The following is an 11,765-nucleotide window of genomic DNA, read 5'->3' as shown; positions in this document are numbered from 1 at the left end:
TTTCCATAACACTTATCATTGGCTTTAAAATTATGTACTTACCCACCTGTTTGTTGTCCGTCTCTGCCATGAGACGGGTCAGCTCCTAAAAGGCAGCAATTTTCTTTGTTTAATCACTGCTCTGTATTCAATGCCTAGAATGGAGCCTGGCATGTAGTAGATGTTCAATAAATGTCTGTCAAATGAATGTAAAGCCCTGAACATAAGCCAGTAGATGCTGAATACTATCCAAGTTATACTGTTCATGATTTCTATGAACAGAAACACACCCAGCACGTGCCAGAATGTCAGGGTTGGAGTCACAATAGAGTGATCTTTAGGGCTCCTGCCATTAGTTCATGCCTCCTGTTCCTCCCAGGGTGGGCAGACAGACTGAGGGATGTGGGGGTTGAAGCCCAGGATAGGAACATGTTTGCATCATAGGTTTGAAGGCCATGTGACGACCTCAGGCAGGAAACTTCTTGAACCTGTTTCCTCCACTGTAAAATGGAATAAACACTGTCTCACTCAGTGGTTAGGAGCTGAAGTCTCCATCATTGTTTCTTGTTCTCGTGGTACCGGGGATTGAACCCAGGGGTGCTCCACCACGGAACTACATCCCCAGCCTTTTTACTCTTTATTTTGAGACAGGGTCTTGCTAAGTTTCCAGGCTGGTCTCAAACTTGTGATCCTCCTACATTTGGCCTCCTGAGTCGCTGGGATTACAGGCATGCACCTCCACGCCTGGCCCCCAAGTACTTTTATATTATTTGTTAGTTAGTATTAGGTATGGGTTACTGCTGTCATATATTAAGAGGTGGCCTAGTGTTTTGTTTTAAATTTTATTCATTCTTTTTAGTTATACATGATTGTCTAGTGTTTTGAGAGGGTGCTGTGTAGAGTCACAGCACTGGAATTCAACTCCCAGCTAATTTGGTGTGTGAGCTGTGTGATCTTGGGTAGGTCACTCCACTTCTCTGGGCCTTGGTTTCCTCCTTTGCACACCACAGGACTAAATGAGGATTAAATGAGTTAATACATGTCACATTCTTAGAACGGACCCAGCACCCAGAAAACACTTTTATTTTATCTGAGGTTTGAATTTATCATTTTGAAATAATTTCCAATTTACAGAAAAGTTGCAAGATGATTTGAAAAACTCCTGCCTCTTATAGCTAGCTGTCAGTCACTTCCTCCCAAATGTTAACATGAAATATATAATAAATATAATAATATATAAAATAGATAATATATACATATTCCCCCTGAACTGTTTGAGACTGCAGTTGTGACACCCTTCACCCCTAAATACTTCAGTGTTCGTGTCCCAAGAACAAGGGCAGTCTCTTACAAAACCACAGGGCGGCTAGGAAAATCCGACTGATATGACACCATTATCTAATTCACAGCCCTTCTTCAACTTTCACCGGTTGTTTCCACACTGTCCCTGTATGACATTTCCCCTTCCACCCAGGGTCCAATCCAGGCCTTGCCTCGCATTCTGGTGCCACTAGGAAGCACTCTACCAATGACAGCCGTTATGGCAACAAAACACGAAAGAGAAATTAGAAACGATGAACTTAAAAAGCCATTTAACTAACTTGTAAGGTGTTGGTACTTTTCATCCTCCAGACCCCTCCTGGGAGGAGACAGCTGCGTGTCCCTTCTCCAACCTCAGTGTCCCCATTTTTAAATGGGATGAGGCCGGGCGCGGTGGAGCTCGCCTGAGGTCCCAGCTTATCGGGAGAGAGTCAGACAGGAGGATCGCTCGGGTCCAGGAGCTCGGTGCCAGCCTGGGCAGCAGGGCGAGGCCCCATCTCTAATAAAACACAGTTGAACGGGAGGTGCTGGCTCCCCTCTGGTGGGGCCTTAGGAGGAGGCAGAGGGCTCGGCCACTCCGGGGGGCGCGGGTACCTTTTCCACAAGGGCGGGGTGGGAGGGCGCCCCGAGCCCGCGAGGCCTGGGCCCCCGCCAGCGATGCCTTGCTCGGTCCCGCAGGACGACGAGGTGGTCCTGCAGTGCAGCGCCACCGTGCTCAAGGAGCAGCTCAAGCTCTGCCTGGCCGCCGAGGGCTTCGGCAACCGCCTCTGTTTCCTGGAGCCCACCAGCAACGCGCAGGTCGGTGGGCGCCGGCGCCGGGGGCCGGAGGGTCGGGGGCGCGGCCTGGGGCCGGAGCGGAGGCCGCGGGGGTCCGAAAAGGGGCTGGCGGGAGAGGGGCGTGGGCGGGGCTTAGGGAAAGGGGCGGGGTCGGAGGTGGGCGGGCAGGGTCAGGTGGTTCCGGGTCTGAGGCGGGTGGGCGGGGTCTGGGGCGGGGCCTGGAGAGGGTCGGGGTGGGGATCTGAGGTGGGAGGGGACGCGGGCCTCACCGGATTCCTGGGCACATGGGGCGTCTGGGGGCTGCGGATCCAGAGCTTCCCTTGGCATCTGTGGCAAGAGACAGAAAGCTGTGGGTCCAAGGAGGAAGTGTCCTGAGAGTCTAGGAGGGGATGGGGGGCTCAGGAGTGAGGGACCAGAGACTGAAGGACAGGGTAGGGGACCCAGGTGTTTTAGAGGGGAGAGGCTTTAATGGGAGGATCCTGAGATGGGGAAGATGAAGGGATTCCGAGGGGTGCGGGGGCTTGATGAAGGTGATCTCAGGATCTGGGCGTGGGGTTCTGAGTGTCCGGGTCTGAGAGGCAAGTGACTGAGGGGCCAGGGGGCTTGGATTCAAGATGAAATGGCTGGGCTCAGGGGGACACTGGCATGGGCCTGAAGGGGTGATGGTAGAGGCTGAGACCAAAGGAACCTGAGTTCTGAGGGTGAGGGAGGAAGGGACCTGGGGGGAAGGGGCTGGGGGCTGTGAGAGGGAGGAGGAGGTCTCAGGGTCTGGGTGAGCAGGGGTCTGAGCAGTTTTGAGTCTTAGCTGGAGGGTGTCCAGGCATCTGAGGTGCCTGGGTGAGAGACTGAGGGGGAACATGTAGGGTTGGCCCTCCTGCGACTGTGAAGCAGTGTCCACGGGTGTTTGAGGGTGAAGGCACGAACCTGCATCGTCACGGGAAGGCTGGAGATTTGGGGATATCTGCTGGGGAAGGCACAGAGGAGATTCCTGCGGTTGGAGCAGGGCGGCGGTGTGTCTGAGGGAGCAGGCAGAGGGCTGGGGCTTCCTACGAGATTGGAGAGATGTGGGCTACCGGAGGGAAGAGGGTAGTATGGAAGCTTCTGTGGACTCTGGGTGGGGTGTAGGTGTTTGAAGGAGGGGTCCAGAAGAGGTGTCTCCTGTGAAGTTGGTGCAGATTCAGTGTGTCACAGTGGACAGGGCCTTCTTGTGGGCTTGGGGTAGGGCCTGGGTGTCTCTGGGTATGAGACTAAGGGAGGGGATGTGCCAGGGAAGAGTGTTTGGGACCCTTCAGGCCCGCACTGACATTTGTCCATTCTACCCCAGAATGTGCCCCCTGATCTGGCCATCTGTTGCTTCATCCTGGAGCAGTCCCTCTCTGTCAGAGCCCTGCAGGAGATGCTGGCCAACACTGTGGAGGCTGGTGTGGAGGTGAGGCTCCCCCCCTCGGGGTAGGACACAGGGACAGGGATGAATGAGGGGACCTAGGGATCGTTTACCATCTGCTCTTCTTCCTCTCTCTGTCCTGCCCCCACAGGGCCTCAATTTGGATAAGTGGGTAGGTCTGGCCTTGGGTGTCACCTGTCCTTCCCATTCCCGACCCTAGGCCTGCTGCTGGGGCCCACACCCTGCACACAGGGCTGGGGTTTCTCCCCCACCCCAGTTGTCAGGGGCTGTGGAGTCCCAAACAGGCCAGGCAAACAGGAAGGAAGGAAGAGGTGGGGCTCTTGAGCCCCGTTTCCCTCGCCTGTTCCTTCCTCCTCTTTCCTATCTTTCCCCCCCAACCATGACCCCCAGCTCCTACCGCATGGGACCTCTCCCTCCACCTCCCTCTATCCCAAGTGTGAGTCCCCTCCAGTTCAGGAGTGGGTCTGCCATGTGATCACGTGGCCCCATCACATGGCCCCCTCGGAGCATGGGCATGTGAAAACCACGATGGAGGCATGATGCCATCGAGCCACTGAATGTGTCCCTCCCCCCAAAAGGGCTCATCTGTGCTCAGGAGGGGGCAGTCCCTCGGGAGCAGGAGGTCACCTTATCGCAGTGGGTGGTGTTATGACAGGTCAGAACAAAGGGAGCTGAGGTCCGTGGAACACAAGATCCTGAGGCTTCCCTGAAGTCCCCAGGCCTCGAAAAATGGGTTCATCTTCCATGGGTGACTTCTGGGCCTGGTCAACAAGACAAAGAACACAGGGAGGACAGGATAGGCCTTGGGGAATAGAAAACACCCTCAGGCTTCTCGGAGCCGCAGCCCCTGCTTCATGGAGGGGAAAATGAGGCAGAGTCTGTGGAGGGTCTCCGCTGAGGCTTCCTCACCTCCAGGCCTGAGCATGGTATTTTATGGAGAGCATATTCTCACCTCTGAATAGGCCAGATGATTTGGGGGTCTTGAGGATCGGGGGGTCTGTGCTTACTCTGTGCTCTTGCTGTCCCCATAGTCATCCCAGGGTGGGGGACACAGGACGCTCCTGTATGGTCATGCCATCCTGCTCCGGCACGCACACAGCCGCATGGTGAGTGCCTCGGTGGGGACATGGGGCATGGGCGGGGCCAGGGGCCAGGCCTGCCAGAGGAGGCTGACGTCTCTCTAACCCTAGTACCTGAGTTGCCTCACCACCTCCCGCTCCATGACTGACAAGCTGGCCTTCGACGTGGGACTGCAGGAGGATGCCACAGGTACAGGGCTGTGGGAGTAGGGGTGTGATGGGGACCCCAGGGCAGGGTCAGCAGGCAGAACTTTGGAGGCAGGCATGAGACTGCTCTGGGGACAGCAATGGGGCTTTGAGGCAGAGGGTCTGGCATGTGGGTGGACATGTGGGTGGGAATTCTGGACAGAGTTGGTGGCAGTAATAGGAGATCCATAGACCCAGGACCTGGGAGGCTCAATGGCGGGGAACACCCTAGGGAAGAACCTTCTGGGAGGCCATCACGTGGACATGTTGACAACTACCCTCCCATCCTGCCCCTACCCGCAGGAGAGGCTTGTTGGTGGACAATGCACCCCGCTTCCAAGCAGAGGTCTGAAGGAGAGAAGGTCCGCGTAGGAGATGACCTCATTCTTGTCAGTGTCTCCTCCGAGCGCTACCTGGTGAGCAGTCTCGTCCCACTGGGGGCTCCTGCTGCTCTGAGGGCTGGGGGCACATGGGATCAGCCCTGCCTCCTCATTATTGCCTTACCTAGCTGGTCTCTGGCTCCCAACTTCCCGACTCACAATTTCTGGTTTCCCGATACGTGATATCCATTTCTCTGATCTGCAATCCCCATTTCCTGACTTGATCTTGGTTTCTTGATCTGTGACCTCCACTTTTCTGGCTCAAATTTGTATGCTTCCTGGCATTTTTCTCTGATTTCTGGCCTTTGACTCTGGACTCTTGCCCACCTCTACCCGTCATCTCTGATTGTCCCATCCTGGTTCCCCCAGCACCTGTCAACAGCGAGTGGAGAGCTCCAGGTTGATGCCTCCTTCATGCAGACACTGTGGAACATGAACCCCATCTGTTCCTGCTGTGAAGAGGGTGAGGGCTCCCAACCTCTGGTCCCTAAGCTGAGACACCCTCCCACCCACCCCCGCAAGCAGACCCTCAGACATGCCCAAACTGAGTCCTGGAACCTCAGACTCTTAAACCTAATTGTCCAAACTATGGTCCCATACTTAGATTTCCAACTGGTGCCAAAGCCTGAGCCCCAGAACTCAGACTCCCAAACCTCCAACTGTCAAATTCTCAAATCCAGACCCCAAAGTATTAGTCCCTAAAGCTCCCACACCAAACTCAGTCCTAGAGTTCAGACCCCTAAACTTGGATCCAAAGCTTATAAACATCAAATTTAGAGCTTATCCCTCAGACCTTAATCCTCAGAGATAAGCACAGACCATGACCTCAGACCCCTACTTCTCAAACCAAACCTCAGATTCACAAACCAAGATTCCTAATTCAAATTCCAAACTTTAACCCACCATCCTCAGCTTCAATTCTCAAAAACCAAGACTCCGAAATCAAACTCCCCGATTTGGATTCCCATAATGAGATTCCAAAGAATGGTCCCAAAACTTTGAACCCAAAACTTTTAGTCCCCAAACTTCAGATTCTTAAACCAGAATCAAACTGAGATTCAAACTACGGATCCCAGACTCAGACCCTCAATTTCTGACTAAAAGCTCAGCTCTTTCCAAGTGCATACTCCAGAACCCAGATTTCCAAACTATAGATGGACCCCAGACCTCAGAGAACAGCCTGACCTTCAAATCAATGCGTGGAATTTAGGACCTTGGGAGCCGGGCACAGTTCTGCGTGCCTGTAATCCCAGTAACTCCAGAGGCTGACACAGGAGGATTTGAATTTTGAGGCAAGCCTCAGCAAGTCAGTGAGATTCTGTCTCAGAATAAAATTTTAAAAAGGTCTGGGAATGTAGCTCAGTTACAGAGAGCTTGCTTAGCATGTGCAGGGACCTGAGTTCAATCCCCAGAACTGCAGAAAAAGAATTCAGGCCCTAACTCCAGATTTCAACTTCAGACCAAACTATCACACCTCTAAACCCAGACCCCAAGTGCAAGATTCAAAGTCAGATCCCAACATACCAGAGGTTACCTTCTGATCACAGATTCTGACCTCAACCTCCAAACTCAGAACCCTTAACCACAGATCTCTAAACTGCCACCCTCAGCTCTTGCATGCCCAGACCCACCCAAACATAGTCTCAGAACCTAAATCTCTCATCTTCAGGCCTGAACTTGACCTGAATCTTGAATTCTTAATACCCCGAAACTCAGACCCTCCATCCCAGCCTTGGGAGGTGTGGGCTTTCTGGATTCTACCCCTAGCTCCCAGGATTTTGGGGGCTCCTGCTTCACAGTGACCACCTTTCCTGGCTCCCCTACAGGTTACGTGACAGGAGGCCATGTCCTTCGTCTCTTTCATGGACACATGGATGAATGTCTGACCATTTCCCCTGCTGACAGTGATGACCAGCGCAGGTCTGGGCTGGGGACAAGCAGACCTGGAGTCTAGGGGTGGAAATGATGCAGGGAAAAGGTTGGCTAAGGGAGCCTGTGTTAGTGAGTTTTCTGTAATTGTGACAAAAAAGCTGAGATAATCAACTTAATAAGGGAAAAGGTTTATTTGGGTTTACAGTTTCAGAGGTTTTATTTATTTTTATTTTTTTAAATATTAATTTCTTTAGTTGGAAACAATACCTTTATTCCACTCATTTATTTTTTTGTGGTGCTGAGGATCGAACCCAGGGCCCCGCATGTGCTAGGCAAGTGCTCTACCACTGAGCCCTAGCCCCAGCTCCTCAGAGGTTTTAATCCATAGTTGTTTGGGTCTCTTGCTTGGGTCTGTGGCAGGACAGTACATCATGGTGGGAGCATGCACTGGAGGCTGGTTCACCTAAGGGAAACTGAGAAGAAATAAGAGAAAGTGAAGGAGAGCAGGGTCTCAGTATCTCCTTCATGGGCATGTTCCCAGTGACCTAACTGCCTTCCACTAGGCCTCACTTCGTCAAGGATCTATCACCTTCCAATAGTGTCACAATCTGGGGACCAAATCTTGAACACCCTAACCTAACCCTAACCCTTTGGAGAATGTTCAAGATCCAAACTATAGCAGACCCTATGAATGGGATTAAGGACCAGACTCTCGGGGACTGGAGCCTGAATTCCTGACCTTATTCTTTCCTGTGTTCCTAGACTTGTCTATTATGAAGGAGGCTCTGTGTGCACCCACGCCCGGTCCCTCTGGAGGCTGGAGCCCCTGAGAATCAGGTGTGGAGGAGGGGATGAGGGAAGGGCTGGGATGTCCTTAGGGAGCCTGGAAGGGGAGAAAGGGTCTTGGAAGAAGATCTGAGGAAGAGATTGTAGGGTTTTCTTTGGGGGAGGAGAATATCTGGGGAGATCAAAAGAGAGATGGAGGTCCTCTGGGATCCTGGAGTCTTAGGGGGTTGGGGGGGAAAAGATTAGGGGTCTTGAGTGGAGAATGTAGAGGGGCACTGGAGACATCTGGGGAGCCCCGAGGAATCTTTGAGGGCTTGAGTGAGGATTGGAGTTCTTCAGGTAGGACTGAGGGGGCGTGCAAGATTTGAGGGTCTCAAGAAAGGTTCAGGGAACCCCAGAAGGGAGTCAGGAGCTTACGGAGGTTTAGACCAAGACTATGGTGTCCATGGGAGGGTTGGGGTGTCCTCTGATTCCCCGCATCCTCCACAGCTGGAGTGGGAGTCACCTGCGCTGGGGCCAGCCGCTGCGAATCCGGCACGTTACCACTGGGCGCTACCTGGCACTCACTGAGGACCAGGGCCTGGTGGTGGTGGATGCCAGCAAGGCCCACACCAAAGCCACCTCCTTCTGTTTCCGCATCTCCAAGGTCTGTGGGGGTCAGGGTGCCCTCTCTCATCTGGAGCTCTGATCTCCACCCCAGTCTCCACTCCCCAGTCTCTGGGGGGCTCCTCCATTAAACACACAGGCAGAGGAGGCTGACCCTTGTCCCCTGCCCCTGCAGGAGAAGCTGGATGTGGCCCCCAAGCGGGATGTGGAGGGCATGGGCCCTCCCGAGATCAAGTATGGGGAGTCACTGTGCTTTGTGCAGCACGTGGCCTCGGGCCTGTGGCTCACCTATGCAGCCCCAGACCCCAAGGCCCTGAGACTCGGCGTGCTCAAGAAGAAGGTGAGCTCCTGGCACGGGCAAGGGTGGGGTTCAGGTAGGAGTGGAAGGAGGCTGGGGTGGTCATGCTTGAGCCTCCAGGAGTTTGAAGGTGGAACTGAGAGAAAGACAACGACTAAGAGGGAAAAATAGGCTGAGAAAGACCAAAAAGGAAGGAGATATAGAAAATATATATACATATGTATGTATGTATGTATATGGTGTATGTGTGTGAGAGGGAGTATGCACGTGAGTGCGCGCACACGCACATACACATACACACACAATGATACTTGTTTGGACATAAAAGCTGACGATGTAGACAGGACTGGACGAGAGGGGGACATATGGGAGTTGGCAGCAGGTGGATGTTATTTACACTCATGGGATTGGATGAGGTCTGGGGGGTCAGCTGAGAAGGTGAGACATTCAGCCTGGGATATATGAAGTTTGGGGTGACATTAGAGCTTTTCGAGGGAGGGTGTTAAGTCAGTAACCAGGCACGGGGATGCAGAGAGACAGAAGACAAGACGGAATCACAAGGAAGAAGGGAAAGAGATGGGGAATAGAGAAGAGAGGGAGAGGCAGGAAGAGAGAGTATGGGGTAGAGGGAGAGACAGACGGAGACAGGGAGAGACAGATGGAGTCGGGGAGGACCAAGAGAGAGGAAAGGAAAGATAGATGCAGGGGAATAGAAAAAGGGGACAGATTTGCCAAGAGATTCTGTGGCATGGGGGGCAGCTGTGGGACTCAACTCTGGGCAGAGCCTGTGGGTCATGGCCCTGGGTGGCTGATCCCCTTCTGACCTCTCCACACCCAGGCCATGCTGCACCAGGAGGGCCACATGGACGATGCGCTGTCACTGACCCGGTGCCAACAGGAGGAGTCCCAGGCTGCCCGCATGATCCACAGCACTGCTGGCCTGTACAATCAGTTCATCAAGTAAGCCGCGCTGCCCTGCCCTGCCCTGCCCTGCCCAGCGGCCCGGCTCCTGGTGGTCATGCACCTGACCAAATCTCCAGGCCTCTGGATCCACCACCCTGTCCGACATGCACTGCCCCCTAATCCCTAAACCCCTGTCCCCTAATCTGACACAGACAACCATGACCTTTGACCTCACCCTCGTGATCGTCACCTCTGACACCCAGGCGCTTGATCCTGGACCTCCCCAGCTCCTTCCATCACCCCCTGGGCCTCCGTAGGAGTGAGTCCCAGTCCCAGCTCTGTCCTTGTTTGCCCCGTGACCTCGGGCCGAGGCCTCTCTCTGTCTCTGTCTCCCTCACCCCCTCTGCAAAGCAGGAGTCCAGGCTAGTCCTGCAGGGGTGGGGTGGTGACAGTCGGAGATGGGGCCCTGGCTGACAATTGGTGGTCCCCTCAGGGGCCTGGACAGCTTCAGCGGGAAGCCTCGGGGTTCAGGGCCGCCGGCTGGCTCGGCGCTGCCCATCGAGGGAGTCATCCTGAGCCTGCAGGACCTCATCGGTTACTTCGAGCCGCCCTCTGAGGAGCTGCAGCACGAAGAAAAGCAGAGCAAGCTGCGCAGCCTGCGCAACCGCCAGAGCCTCTTCCAGGAGGAGGTGGGACCGCACCATAGGAGGGGCGGGGTCTGTGGGCGCGGGGGCGTGGCCTGGGGCGGAGCTGCGGCAAGGGCCTGAGTGACAGGGGACCGGGAGTCAGACGGCTGGGTGGGACAGGGGAGGAGCACGAGGAAGGTCTCGGCCTGAGCAAACCCCAGGGGCGTGGCCTCTGGGGGCGGGACTGAGTTGGTGGGCGGGACTGGAGGGAGGGCTGAGAGAGGTGAGGGGCGGGGCCTGTGCCCGGCCTGGAACGGGAGGCTGGGGAGAAGGAGAAGCGGGGCGCACAGGGTCAGAGGCTGTTCTTGGGCAGCAAGGAAGAGAGCATAGGAGGGACCTCACCTGGGGTCTGGAGCTGGAAGTTTGTTAGAAGAACACTAAGGAAAGAGGTGTGCCTGGCTCCTACAGGCCAGGGGTCTGAGTGGCAGGGATCTGGCGAAAGGCCAGGGCATCTGATGCCTTCTTTAGTGGAGGGACCATGTCCATTCAAAGACATCGGACCCTCCAAGGGCTCCAGGGAGAAAGACTTGTAAATGATAATAGTAATGATAACAAAGCTACCTCAAGATAGAATTACCACAATATATGCAGGTGCTTAGAACAAGTCTAGTAGCATTCGTGGTTATTTTACCTTGGATTTATTCCTTACTACGTGATAAAGGCTCTATAGCCACGTCATTCTCCCAATAACCCCGTGCGGGGATTGTAATTCCCATATTATAGATGGGGTTCCTGAAGCTCAGAGAGATGAAAGCAGTCTGTGAGTCTCCAACATGATCGTACTCTCTGCCGTGAAGCTCTGCTTCTCTTACTAATGATAGGGGTTTCTAGATGTAGCCACCGTTGTCCTCCCTTATCTGCAGAGGATATGTTCCAAGACCTCCAGTGGATGCCTGAAATTTAGATAAAACCGAGTTTCAGTTTCAGCCACATGCAGCCATTGAGCCAAAGAACCCCTACTGTATGTCCCAAGTTCAGCAGCAGGCAAAACTGTGGGCTGCTTGGAAGCAAGTCGCAGGGACAGAAAGTGGGGAGGGGAAGCATAAATTCAGCCCTGATGTTAGTAAGGGCATGCTATGCTGATGACAGAGGCAGAGAGGACAAGGACAGGTTTGAGGAGCCAAGGCAGAGGGGAGGATAATGGGCCTGAATGGGGACATGGAGTTAAAGGGGCTGGTTTAAATCAGGGAGCAATAACCAGTCACCAGCTGTTGAAGGGATATGAATTAGTAAATCCAAGAAAGAAAAGGAAGGGAGGGCCTGGGACACCGGTTGTAATCACCCCTGTGTTCCCCGCCCCAGGGGATGCTCTCCCTGGTCCTGAATTGCATTGACCGCCTGAATGTCTACACCACGGCTGCCCACTTTGCCGAATATGCAGGGGAAGAGGCAGCTGAGTCCTGGAAAGAGATTGTGAACTTGCTCTATGAACTCCTGGGTAAGGGACTTCCTCCTAACTCCCCCAAGAGTACCCCAGATCCCCAATCC

The 11,765-nt window shown here is 54.1% G+C and overlaps 1 protein-coding gene across 1 annotated transcript in view; it reads left to right on the top strand.

Annotated features, from left to right (window-relative positions):
• Window positions 1–1,925: 1,925 nt before the first annotated feature.
• Window positions 1,926–11,765, top strand: part of Ryr1 (ryanodine receptor 1) — a 106,412-nt gene continuing 96,572 nt past the window's right edge. The window contains exons 1-13 of the mRNA XM_027941225.3: window positions 1,926–2,097; window positions 3,401–3,505; window positions 4,513–4,587; window positions 4,672–4,750; window positions 5,050–5,162; window positions 5,496–5,589; window positions 6,953–7,046; window positions 7,761–7,835; window positions 8,274–8,430; window positions 8,566–8,730; window positions 9,527–9,648; window positions 10,085–10,280; window positions 11,580–11,715. Of these exons, the coding sequence (XP_027797026.2) occupies window positions 1,957–2,097; window positions 3,401–3,505; window positions 4,513–4,587; window positions 4,672–4,750; window positions 5,050–5,162; window positions 5,496–5,589; window positions 6,953–7,046; window positions 7,761–7,835; window positions 8,274–8,430; window positions 8,566–8,730; window positions 9,527–9,648; window positions 10,085–10,280; window positions 11,580–11,715 (1,552 nt within the window). The 5' untranslated portion in view covers window positions 1,926–1,956. The remainder of the gene's footprint in view (window positions 2,098–3,400; window positions 3,506–4,512; window positions 4,588–4,671; window positions 4,751–5,049; window positions 5,163–5,495; window positions 5,590–6,952; window positions 7,047–7,760; window positions 7,836–8,273; window positions 8,431–8,565; window positions 8,731–9,526; window positions 9,649–10,084; window positions 10,281–11,579; window positions 11,716–11,765) is intronic.

This window comes from Marmota flaviventris, chromosome 18 (genome assembly GCF_047511675.1).
Source record: "Marmota flaviventris isolate mMarFla1 chromosome 18, mMarFla1.hap1, whole genome shotgun sequence".
In the NCBI taxonomy this organism is placed as follows: Eukaryota; Metazoa; Chordata; class Mammalia; order Rodentia; family Sciuridae; genus Marmota; species Marmota flaviventris.
The sequence above is the reverse complement of the archived record's forward strand: the minus strand, read 5'-3'. Positions and strand labels throughout refer to the sequence as shown.